Raw genomic sequence first — 13,055 nt, forward strand, 5'->3', positions numbered from 1 at the left:
AGAGACAGGATTGTGTGAGATACGGATCTGGAGAAGGCTACAAAAAATTTCTGCTGCACTGAAAGTTTCCCAGAAGGAAAAGTGACCTCCATAATTTTTAAATGGAGGAAGTTTGGAACAACCAGGACTCTTCCCAGAGCTGCTCAACTCTCCAAACTAAGTAATCAAGGGAGAAGGGCCTTGGTAAGAGAGGTGACTCTGGTCACTCTGATGCCCTCCCATCCCACATTGTGATAAAAATAAAAACTAGGTAAAGTGCTCAGTATCACTGCCACTGAAAAGGTCTTAAATTCAACTATAGCAACCAGCACTGCAGCCAGTTTTGGTGGCTTTCATATGGGATGTTAATGGGATGTGGAATTTCCGAAGCAGAATTTAACCCTCTATTAAAAGTTGTTATAAATTTATATTCCCCTAAACACAACAGGACTATAAGATTCCATGTCTGATGTTGTGTACCTGATCCTGTGCAGTAAATGTCCTGTTGGGGGACTTTATGTTGGAGAGACAGGGCAGAAACTTAAAGAAAGGATTAGATCTGATTGCCACACAATTAAACAGAGAAAGACAGAATTGCATGTGGCCGAGCACTTTTCTAGTCACAGACACAACATAGAGGATATGAAAGTTTTGATATTGAAGGGTGGTTTCAATTCACAAAGCTATAGAAAAATTTGGGAATTGAATTTATAACAACTTTTGACGCTTTCAAAAGAGGGTTAAATTCTTCACGAGGATTCATGTGTGACTGGGAAGTAGGATAAACATATAGCAGAGATAACACTTCTGGCCTGGTGTTATTCCCCCCCCCCCCCCCCCCCCGCAACAGTAATTCAGGTACCATAAAACCTTCACTTCCATATCAGTGTCTGGTTGAAAATGTTTGCTTCTGTTGCAGTATTCTTTTAAGTTCAAACCAATCACATCCATATATGTGCCTTGTCATAAGTATGTGTGTATAAATATGCATGACTCTTCGGATCTATTTCAATTAAGCCTGAGGAAGAACCTAACGTTGGTTCAGAAGCTCGCATTAACGTCATGTATTTTTGTTAGCCATTAAAAGGTATCATATCTACAAGATTACTTGGTTTCTCTTGCTGGGAACAATCACACTTTGCTTTACTGGCTAACAAGGTAAAAAACATTTTTTTTCATAAATGGCTCTGAAGCCCCCTTCCTTCCTTACAGTCTGCAAGCTTTTCTATACACTTTTGAAAAGTAGAAGTTCTTTTTAGTGGAAATCAGTTGTAAATTTGTCTAAATTGATTTGTACCAAAAGAAGGTGCAATAAAAATTGCACCCAAATTTTGACATGAAGCAAATTAAGCTAACAGGTGGTATAAACAAAAATGTCTAACGAAGTGCCGATTTACCATCCAGCATGAACCACTGAAATAAGTTTGGTACATTTTAAGGCTGTCTAAGTTTGTGCTGTCTAAATATTAGGATTAGTAAATCTGTCCCAATATTTTTGTGCTGTTCAGCAGGGCAACTTAGCCTGATGACGGATCTGGTTTATGTGCCATTTGACTATGTAGCTATGCAATGGCTCTCTGAAAATCATTGTGCACAGAACAATACTTCTTAGGGACCTTTCACATCGACACAATATTTCTGCAACACCCAGCTTAATATGCTGTTTGGAAGATTCTACACCAAAATTTGCATGCTGAGGAATTGACAGTGGAATTCTGCCATTTTCAATTTTGCATCAAAATCCGCACGTGAGGCTCGCAGATATTGGTGCGAAATTAATCTGCTAAGGGAAATGTCCTTTAAACAATCTAGAAGAAACTTTGGATATCTGATGTGTTTTTTCCGGTTCTACTGTACTAACAGGAGTCTCATTGTGTTTGATCCATTATATGCCACTATGTCTGTTCTGACTATAGTCTGCCTCTGCCTTAAAAACTGGTGCCAGCAATGTGAAGAAAAAAGTTCTAACGGAATTGGAAACTTCATCTGTAAACAAAGAGCCTTGAGCATCAGTGCACTTGACATCCTAAACAATAAAATATCACTATGATAAAGTCTACCCTACATCAGACATTATCTGATAGCCTCCACTGTCATAGCTTATTAGGCACAAGTTACCATGCTGAGGCATGTTGATATGAAATGTGACTGCGCTGTCACTCACCAAATCCCACTGGTAAGGAAATCTTCCAGGTGCAGTCCAAATTACTCGGGTAGTTTCCTGGGAATCCAGGACTCAATATAACACCTTCCATGTCTTCTGTCACTCCTCCACATTGGGCTAAATATTAAGAAAGGAAATAAAGGGATTAACGTTTAACAGAATAGCAAGACCTTGGGAAATTGCAGAACATTGAGGGTAAGAATAATGAGAAGAATGAGCTTGTAGATCAAGGGTTAGGTGAAAAAGACGATCATACAAGCAAGCACAAAGGGGATTATACATTTGACAAGATGTATATTAGTGCATTGTAGTAGATGTATACAGTAGTATAGCCATGCTGCATCAATAAAGAACTCTTCTACTGTATTTAATTCCAAGACGCGATACAGAAGATGAATTTCACGCAGAATAAATGGTTCATTCAGTTTTTTTGTGTACATTTTATTGATCCCATGAAAATATTATGAATAATTAATGTGTTTATTATCATGTCATTGGTAGATATGGATTTTTTGTGTGGCTGCATTAATATTGTACTTACTGAAAGAAAATATGTAGAATGTATGGCATGTTATACTGGAAAAGGCGCACAGCATTCGGAAGAGGTTACACAAACAGGTTTGTTTTATGTACCATTAAAGAAAAGACTTTGTAACAGAAACAGCAAAGTAGAACTTGTTTATAAACACTATAAGAGACAATGTATTTCATAGAAAGATCTTGCTTAGATATTATTACTGTTATTTAGGGGCATATTATTCTGTAGAACTCAGCAAACAGTACTTTGAAAGTAGAACATTTGCTGTGTCCAAATATACCTAATATACATCTCATTTAGGCCTTAGTCAGACGGGCGTTTTTAGCCGCGATTTGCGCATGCGCATGCGTCCGGCGATTTTATAAAACCATTGCTTTGCAATGGTATCGGACACATGAGCGCTTTTTATGCGCTTGTCCGATAAATTATAGAACAAAAGGTGCGATCTGCGATTCCTGTTCTCTTCTGTATATGCGCTCAATGGGGCCGGCGGCAGCAGCGCCGACCCCATTGAGAACATATAGAAGACAAATCATTCTTCTCTGCCACAGCTGTAACAGCTGTGGCAGAGAAGAACGATGTTTGCCCATTGAATTCAATGGAGCGGCAATACAGCCGCTCCATTGAAAGCAATGGGCTGCCGGCGTGCGCGGGGTGAATTGTCGGGAAGGGGTTAAACATATAAGCCCTTCCCTGCAATTCATCCAGAAAAGTGTTAAAATAAAAAAAAATTGTATACTCACCTTTCCGCTGCAGCCGGAGTCCAGCCGCGGCCGCTGTCAGTTCTCCTGAACTGCTTCTTGGCACTATTCAGCCGGCGGGGCTTTAAAATCCCCGCCTGCTGAATGATCTGCCTCTGATTGGTCACAGCCCTGACCAATCAGAGGCTGAAAACACTCACACATCCATTCATGAATTCATGAATGGGTGAGTGACTGCTGCCTCTCAGCGCTGAGCCAATCAGGGGCAGGTCTGACTCACATCCATTCATGAATTCATGAATGGGTGTGAGTGAGGCATGCCTCTGATTGGCTCAGTGCTGAGCCAATCAGGGGGCAGGTCTGACTCACACCCCCTTCACACCCACTGCAGGACGGCCGCTCGGAGCTCCAGCTCCCGGCAGAAGGTGAGTATACAATTTTTTTTTATTTTTACACATTTTAGGATGAATTGCAGGTAAGGGCTTATATATTTAAGCCCTTACCGACAATTCATCCCGGGCTCGCCCGCAGCACATTGCTTTCAATGGAGACGGCTGTATTGCCGTCTCCATTGAATGCAATGCGCTGGACAGCTCCGGCCCGTTTCTAATGAAACGCGGCTAGGAGCAGATTTTCGGACGATTTGCGGGCGACTTGCGCGCACCGGTCACGCGATTTGCGGATGCGCATCCGTCATGCGATCCGCAAATCGCGCGAAAAAACGCCCGTCTGACTAAGGCCTTAGGAGAAGGAGCAAGGTTCTTTCATTAGAATTGGATCCATAGCAATGTGAAATGTTAAAAAAGGATCATGTGATGCAGAGGTGTAACTTGAAGCTCCCGGGCCCCAATGCAAAACTTGTAACAGGGCCCCCAACTATATACTTTACTCATAGTACTGGGTTCCCTATATGGAGAAGAGAGGCCTTATGTCCCCCTAAGGCTCCTGGGCCCAGGTGCAACCGCATCCCCTGCATCCTATATAGTTACGCCCATGATGTGATGCATTTAAAATATCACATAGTGCACCATGTGATTCCTATTTGTTGGGAATTTATGTCCCGTGATCCTTTTCTGAGACTGGTTGAGCAGGTTAATGGTGGCACTAAGGCTGGCTAAGTTATGGTTGCATTGTGACTGGCTAACATGCTTTAATATTGTAACGCGTAGGTGACACTATGGGGAGGTGGTGAAAGGCGAAGGCGGCACATATGAAACAATTGAACTTTACTTAAAATGGAAGTTATAGTTTCACCTCATAGAAGGGCATGAATGTAACACAGATTGCAGTTGCACCAACCTTACACTTTGTTTTGGACTGGGCTGCACTAAGTCACCTGCTACTTACTTCAAGAGGCCATAGGCCATTACTAATTTTTTTTACACATAGTGAGACTTGTTTCAGCTACGTAGGGGCTGTGTTTCTTCACCAAGATGCTGGACATTGTTGACATCACACTATAAGCAAACCACTGTGTGGTTCATAGCCACTGTCTCACTATGAATACAACCATGCTACACTTATAACATCAGGTAGCTCACTGCACCCTTACACACATTATATGGAAGATACAATAACTTGAACACTCAGAAGAATCAATGGGATTTACAGCACACTTTAACTGAACATAAAACTACACTCCCATTAATAAACTCATTCTTCCCCCATAGCAGGTCTGCATGTCAACTAAAGTCTCATGGTATATTTTTAATCAAGGCCCAACCTCACCTACGATCCGAAAGAAGAGTCCTCCATGACCCAGTGACCCTGCCATTGCAGCTATAGTGGTGACTCCTCTCTCTTGCAGTGTGTAATCTTTGGCTCTGTCATAAGGGCCCTTTTTAGCCCATAATATTCGCCCAGGTCATTAGGGCATTTTGTGCGGTTTGTGGCGTACATAATATATCGTGGCCATAGCTACAAAAGCAGTCTCTTTTCTCTCTGTGTGTAAGTGCCTCACAGTCTCTGCTGTGCACATCTGGCTCTGCTACATCACATAGGCTGCTGGGCCTCTCTCTATGTTGTAGCTGCCTGCAGGGAGAACAGGGCCTTGTAGCTGGCTCTCCAGGTACCTCTTGCCTGGGCTGCTTCTGTCAGCACCTGAGCCACTGTATTATGTAAGGGGTGAGCAGGCACCGCTCATCCCCCTTACAGTGCTTCGGGTTGGTTCTCTTATAGAGGCATTGTGTCTGACTTCTTTATGAAGGCAGCGATAGAGAGAGAGAGACAGTGAGAGAAAGAGCGATAGAGAGACAGAGAGAGAAACAACGATAGACAGAGAGAGAGAGCAATGAATAGACAGAGTGAGAGAGTGATAGAGACAGAGAGAGTGATAGAGAGAAACGATGAGAGAAAAAGCGAGAGAGAGACAGTGATAGAGAGAGATACAACAATAGAGAGAAAGACAGAGAGAGAGAGCAATAGAGAGACAGAGTGAGAGCGCGATAGAGACAGAGAGAGAAACAGCGATAGAAACACAGAGAGAAAGCAATAGAGAGACAGACAGAGAGCGATAGAGAAACAGACAGAGGGAGAGTGGTAGAGACATAGAGTGAGCAATAGAAAGACAGACAGAAAGAGAGAATGATAGAGAGACAGAGAAACAAAAAGAGAGCGTATAGAGACAGAGAGAGCGATATACAGACAGAGAGAGCTATAGACAGACAAATAGAGAGAGAGAAACAGGCAGAGAGAGCGATAGAAAAAAAGAGAGCAATAGATAGACAGAGAGAGAGAGCAATGAATAGACAGAGTGAGAGAGTGATAGAGACAGAGAGAGTGATAGAGAGAAACGATGAGAGAAAAAGCGAGAGAGATACAGTGATAGAGAGAGATACAACAATAGAGAGAAAGACAGAGAGAGAGAGCAATAGAGAGACAGAGTGAGAGCGCGATAGAGACAGAGAGAGAAACAGCGATAGAAACACAGAGAGAAAGCAATAGAGAGACAGACAGAGAGCGATAGAGAAACAGACAGAGGGAGAGTGGTAGAGACATAGAGTGAGCAATAGAAAGACAGACAGAAAGAGAGAATGATAGAGAGACAGAGATAGCGATAGAGATACAGAAAACAGACAGAGAACGATAGAGAGACAGAGAAACAAAAAGAGAGCGTATAGAGACAGAGAGAGCGATATACAGACAGAGAGAGCTATAGACAGACAAATAGAGAGAGAGAAACAGGCAGAGAGAGCGATAGAAAAAAAGAGAGCAATAGATAGACAGAGAGAGAGCAATAGAGAGACCCAGAGAAACGATAGAGAGACTTAGAGAGAGCGATAGAGAGACAGAGCATTAAAGACAGAAAGAGAGCAATAGAGAGAGCGAGAGAAAGAGAGGGACAAAAAGAGAACGAAAGAGACAGAGAAACAGAGCGATACCGAGAAAGAGAGAGAGAGACAGAGGGAGATAGACAGAGAGAGAGAGAGACATACAACAAAAGAGACAGAGAGAGAGACAGATAGAGAGAGAGACAAAAAACAGAGAGGCAATGACAGAGACAGACAAACAGAGAGAAGGAGACAGGCAGAGTGAGAGACAGAGAGAAAGACAGATAAACAGAGAGAAAGACAGACAAACAGAGAGAAAGACAGACTAACAGAGAGACCTGTGGGCTTTTTTATATTAGATATCTGCTCCAAATACAAAGCGACCCTCTAAATAATCACCTAACCAAGCAGATTTAGCGGTTCACAACCACCACTTCTGAAACCTTTTATGTTCACGCAGCGAACATCGGGTCAATCTAGTTACTTGAATATTTTCACATCTGTAATATTTCTTTCAGCACATTATATGTTTAGTAGGTACTGCACAGCACAAATGGATCAAAGACAAAACAAATCAGTGTATTTCTGTACATACCAATACACAGAGGAGGCGGATAATTCCAACGTCTTACTGTCCCTGGCATGCATGAAATATGTGAGTGGCCCTGAAAGGGAAAAAATGCAACCCATGAAACACTATTTTGGAACCACCGTATACTATGATTTTATTTTTTATTACATTAATAATTAATGATTAAAATTCAAACAAAACTAAAAAAAATGGCACTTGAACTGTATAGAAGCGATCACTATGTTAAAGGGATTGTCCCACTTCTAGAAGTTTTGCTGCAGGAAGTAGAAAGCTCCATACATTGTGAAGTAGCTCTGATTGGTGCTGCAGGCTGAGTCCTCTTAAAGTTAATGGTAACTGCAGTACCAACTTCAGCCACTGTGCAGTTACAGAGCTACCTGATTCATGCTAGAAGTGGGACAACTCCTTTAAGGTTTTGGCTACAGCAAAATAATCTCTAAATATGTAAACAGGTGCTGTTACTGAATGTACCATTTCATAGATCAGACTGACACATTTTGGGAAGTTGTATAATTCAAGTCACTAGTTACATTCACTACAAAACCAGTACACACATAAAAGCCATTATGTAAGCCAGCCTCAGGCTATGAGTGGCAAACTTTCTTAGTACCTGCAGGGTATATCCTGGTTCACATTGGAAGGAAACCACATCATTCACAAGGTATCGTTCTCCAGTTTTGACTCCATTGCTAGGAACAGCTGGTTCTGGGCAACTGGCAAGGCCTACAGCTAAAACCAACAAAATACATTTGTTATATTAGCACGCAAAAGGCACACATACATGTCACAACAATTATTAACAATTTGTTTAGAACTGAAGTTTATTGTACTTCCTACATGTAACAAAGGATTATTAACCCATTTAGGACCAAGCACTGTAAATATACGACGCTTGGTTCCGGGCTTGAAGCCCAGCCGCATATAAAATTATAGCATGCAGTAAAGCCCCTGCTTCTGCAATCAATCAGAAATAGGACGGGTTGTCAGCTGTTAGTCACAGCTGATAAACTGGAGGAGGAGGAGGAAGAAGTGGGTTTTAACCCTTTCTGCCTCCTCCTTTCTTTAGTACACAGTGCTCAATGAGCGATATGTACTAAAAAGTGAAAGCGGAAGTGTTTCTTCTACTACGCGAGCCGACAGTCAGTGATTGCCGGGTGACCTCTAGCACAGCAGAGCTACAGGGTCCTAGAAGACCCTTATCAGATCTGTTTTCCCTGTAACTGGGGCTCCTATGGATGCCTCAACAACAGTGGAAAAATGTCAAATAAAAAAAACCCAAAACATGTGAATGTCCCCCAGAGGTCTTATATGAAGTCATGGCTGACAAAGATAGTAAAATAAATAATTACATACATAAGTAAAAAAAATACAGAATAAAACAACAATATATACATAAGAAAGAAAATAACCCAAAGCCGACTCCAACCAAATCCGTTGCTATAAGCGCCCTGTAATCAAAAAAACATACTTATAATATATCAAAACGTCAGAAACAAAATGAGGAACCCCTTTCCATACTTTATTTTAGTATAAATATACTAATTAAAAAAAATAACTCTAAATGTTAAAAAAAATAATTTTTTTTAGCTTTTTAACCCCAATAAAACTAAAAACTGAAAAAAAGTCAGTGAAAAAGATATTTTAAAAATAGCCCTATATATCAGAAAAAAATGCAGCAAGATAATTTTGGTAGCTAAAGGGAAAAAATAGGGCAGTAAAACCGCCACATGGCTGAAATCCTTAAAAAGTGTCTGGTCCCTAATGTACAAAACAGCCTGGTCCTTAAGGGGTTAACTTTAATACTGTAAGAAATTGTAAATTGTAGTTGTATTCGATGTTGTATGATAGTAATAGTTCACCTGTAGAACAAAACCTAACTTTATCTCCTGTACTTTCTCTCTTCATAATCTGGAGAATTTTCTTTATTAAGACCTTTTAGCTGTATTCCAGTGCCCTTTAGCAAATGTTTAGGGTTTTTTTGCAAAACAGGACTTGATTTTATCTAACTTTGACCTTTGATTGAAGCCTACAAGGAATCCAGAAACAATTGGTACATAAACAACTTATTTTGCTTATGTTCACCAGTATCTTGCCTCTCAGTTGAGAACTACAGGATATTGTCCATCCTTTATCTCTACTTACTATAACTTCGTATCTGCCCTACGAAGACATCCCTCTAATCCAGTTAATAGTTGCTGCATACCTTCTTCCACCATAAACGCCCCAACATTCATGACTACTTCTTTACAAAATCTCTCATCCTCTTGCCTCTTACAGAAACATGTATTCAACAGGCTGACACTACATGCTTTGCTGTTCTGTCTTATGATGGGCTACACTTTTCATATACCTCCAGACCCCTGAGGACAGGTGTGGTGGAGTAGACATTCTTCTCTCTCCACAATGCACTTTCCAGGTCCTATACCCTCACTCACATTCTCCACACTCCATTCTTTTGATGTCCACACCCTGAGACTCTTTCATCTACTGTCCATGACCGTGACGGGCATCTCCCTCCTTCCCCTTTGGTCCTTACTGCCAGTTTTTGAATCGCTTTGCTACCTGGCTACCCCACTTCTTATCCTGTAAAATTCCAACTCTTATTTTAGGCAACTTTATTGATGATCCAATGTCCCAATCTGTCTATTACTAACTTCCTCACTAGGCCACTCATAGTGTAGAGCTTCTCCCAAGCACAAAGACAGCAATACGCTAAACTTGGTCTTCTTCTGTCTCTGTTCTGTTTCTGATTTTGCAAACTCCTGCTTTCTGATCACAGCTTTCTTTCCTTTACTATCAAATAGTCTTTCTAAGGAAACTCTTAGCTATCACACACAGAAATGTACAGGCTGGCAATACCAATCAATTAATAGACTCCTTACAGGCATCCCTGTCCATGATCTCTTCCTTCCCTTTTCCCAATCTGGCTGCTGAACACTAGAATAACCTTCTCAAAAATGAACTGGATGAAGTGCCCCCCCTCTCCCCCACACCCCATGCTCTGACCGTCCCGATGCAGACCGCAGCAACCGTAGCTCATGCCTCAAACACGTTTACTTTGGCTGTGCTCTAGGTGTGCTGAACACCTATGGAGGATAACACAAACGTCTGCAGATTTCCTGCAGATTTCCTCTACTACAAACCCATGCTCAGAACATACAACTTTGCCCTTCACGATGACAAACAAGCCTACTTCACCTGTCTTATCTCCTCACTATCCAATAATAAACAACCCTTTGACACTTTTGACTCACTCTTTAGCCCTAAACTACAGTCCCCTATGACAAATCTCAGTGCTGAAGATTTTATTTTAAACAGAAAAATTAACAACATCTGACAAGAAATCATTTTACAGTTCTCGAATGGTCTTGAAATTCTTCCTACCGCACCTCCTCTACGCCATTCTCAGCATTTGATCCAACAACAGAAGAAGTTTCCAGACTTCCTGCCTTTGTACCTGCTTTAGTGACCCTAATCCCTCACACCTCCCCTGGTCTCTCTCCACAGCTGTTATCGGTCATCCCACTACAATATTTAACCTTTCCCTTTCTTCTGGTATCTTTTCTTCCTTTAAACATGCTATTATATCTCCATTACTAAAGAAAAAGTCTCTTGATGTGTCCTGTACTGCCAACTACCAAGCTATCTTTAATCTTCTCTTAATCCCCAAACTATTGGAACATCTGCCTACTTTTGCCTAATTATCTCTCAGAAAACTATTTTCTTGACCCCTTACAGTGGTGGTTCCCAAAGTGGTCTATATGGACCCCAGGGATCGATTTTGATTTGCTGGGGGTCAGTGTCAGCAAGAAAAAAAAATCGGGGGTGCACAAGATGTAAATATGGGTCTACATGAGTGGACCCCATAGGCAGGTCATCATCAACATTTAGGCGTTTTATAAATGACATAATACACCTTTCACAGATTGCTTGCTTAATACTTATAATAGACATAGAAATTACTTACCCCTATACCCCATAATTGTTCATGTTGAGTTCATGTAAAACTCCTTGGGCTCTGGCGATAGACAAAACAGACCGGCGCAGTAGCTGATTTAGCTATAAAGTTTCTACTGCTCACGGTTTTCATGTGAGCCGCACAGTCCAAGAGGTTTTGTGCACACTATACCCATCTGCTTTGTGGTGTGCCATGTTCATGTGTAAGTTTTTACAAACTTTCATACCAGCAGCAATGCATTGTGTGGGTACTTGTTGCTTATCCTGCATTAGGGACTATCACAAGAAAGTTCTTGATAGCTTTTCCATCTTCATACCTTGTGGAAAGGGATTTAGTGCGGTTGTCTATCTTCTTACGAAAAAAAGAAACTGGTTGCAAATTACTGGACGTAAAGATTTGAGACTATACTGCACTAATTTAAAGCCAAATATTCAACAATTGCTATCAGAGCCCCAGGCTCTTCCCTCCCATTAACAGCATTTTTTTGTGTATTCATTTTATGTAAGAATTTTTCCAGGTTCTGATTTGTTTCGTCCCAAATCCAAATATTTACTTGCATTTTGTGTCACATCCACCTGTGTGTATCATTGGGGTCTCTATATTTGCTGCTGAAATCTATCCGTCATAATAACTATTGATATAAATAATCTAACGCTACTGTTTTGCTCAAAAGGATCATAATTAGAGATGAGCGAGCATACTCGTCCGAGCTTGATGCTCGTTCGAGTATTAGGGTGCTCGAGATGCTCGTTACTCGAGACGAGCACCACGCGGTACTCGTCTCGATTAAACGAGCACTGACCATTGAATTCAATGAAGCCGGCAATACAGCCGGCTCCATTGAAAGCAATGGGCTGCCGGCGAGTGCGGGATGAATTGTCGGGAAGGGCTTAAATATATAAGCCCTTCCCTGCAATTCATCCAGAAATGTGTAAAAATAAAAAAAATATATATACTCACCTGGTCCCGGCAGACGGAGTTCAGCGCAGCCGGCGGCAGTCCTCCTGAACTGCTCTTGAATGGGTGAGTGACTGCTGCCTCTCATTGGCTCAGCGCAGGGACCAATCTGATTGGTCCCGCTGAGCCAATGAGAGGCAGCAGTCACTCACCCATTCATAAATTCATGAATGGGTGTGTGAGTGAGATCTGCCTCTGATTGGTCAGGCTGTGACCAATCAGAGGCAGCTCATTCAGCAGGCGGGGATTTTAAATCCCCGGCTGCTGAATACTACTCACAGCTGTTCAGAGCAGTTCAGGAGGACTGCCGCCGGTTGCGCTGAACTTCGTCTGCCGGGACCAGGTGAGTATATATTTTTTTTTTATTTTTACACATTTCTGGATGAATTGCAGGGAAGGGCTTATATATTTAAGCCCTTCCTGACAATTCATCCCGCGATCGCCGGCAGCCAATTGCTTTCAATGGAGCCGGCTGTATTACCGGCTCCATTGAATTCAATGGGCTAACATCGTTCTTCTCTGCCACAGCTGTTACAGCTGTGGCAGAGGAGAACGATCTTTATGCTGACAGTGCGGGGGGGGGGGGGGGGGTCTCACTCTTGCCACTCTTGTGGCTTAATAGTGGGACCTGGGAACTTGAGATGCAGCCCAACATGTAGCCCCTCGCCTGCCCTATCCGTTTCTGTGTCGTTCCCATCACTTTCTTGAATTTCCCAGGTTTTCACAAATGAAAACCTTAGCGAGCATCGGCGATATACAAAAATGCTCGAGTCGCCCATTGACTTCAATGGGGTTCGTTACTCGAAACGAACTCTCGAGCATCACTGAAAGTTTGACTCGAGTAACGCGCACCCGAGCATTTTGGTGCTCGCTCATCTCTAATCATAATCTAAGATA

The 13,055-nt window shown here is 41.9% G+C and overlaps 1 protein-coding gene across 1 annotated transcript in view; it reads right to left on the minus strand.

Moving 5' to 3' along the window:
* Nucleotides 1–13,055, minus strand: part of CSMD2 (CUB and Sushi multiple domains 2) — a 948,969-nt gene that overhangs the window by 91,028 nt on the left and 844,886 nt on the right. Inside the window, exons 38-40 of the mRNA XM_066586981.1 lie at nt 7,854–7,972; nt 7,247–7,316; nt 2,144–2,260 (exon numbers count right to left, since the gene is read on the minus strand). Coding sequence (XP_066443078.1) covers nt 2,144–2,260; nt 7,247–7,316; nt 7,854–7,972 — 306 coding nt within the window. The remainder of the gene's footprint in view (nt 1–2,143; nt 2,261–7,246; nt 7,317–7,853; nt 7,973–13,055) is intronic.

The sequence above is a fragment of the Eleutherodactylus coqui genome, chromosome 1 (assembly GCF_035609145.1).
Source record: "Eleutherodactylus coqui strain aEleCoq1 chromosome 1, aEleCoq1.hap1, whole genome shotgun sequence".
Taxonomy (NCBI): domain Eukaryota; kingdom Metazoa; phylum Chordata; class Amphibia; order Anura; family Eleutherodactylidae; genus Eleutherodactylus; species Eleutherodactylus coqui.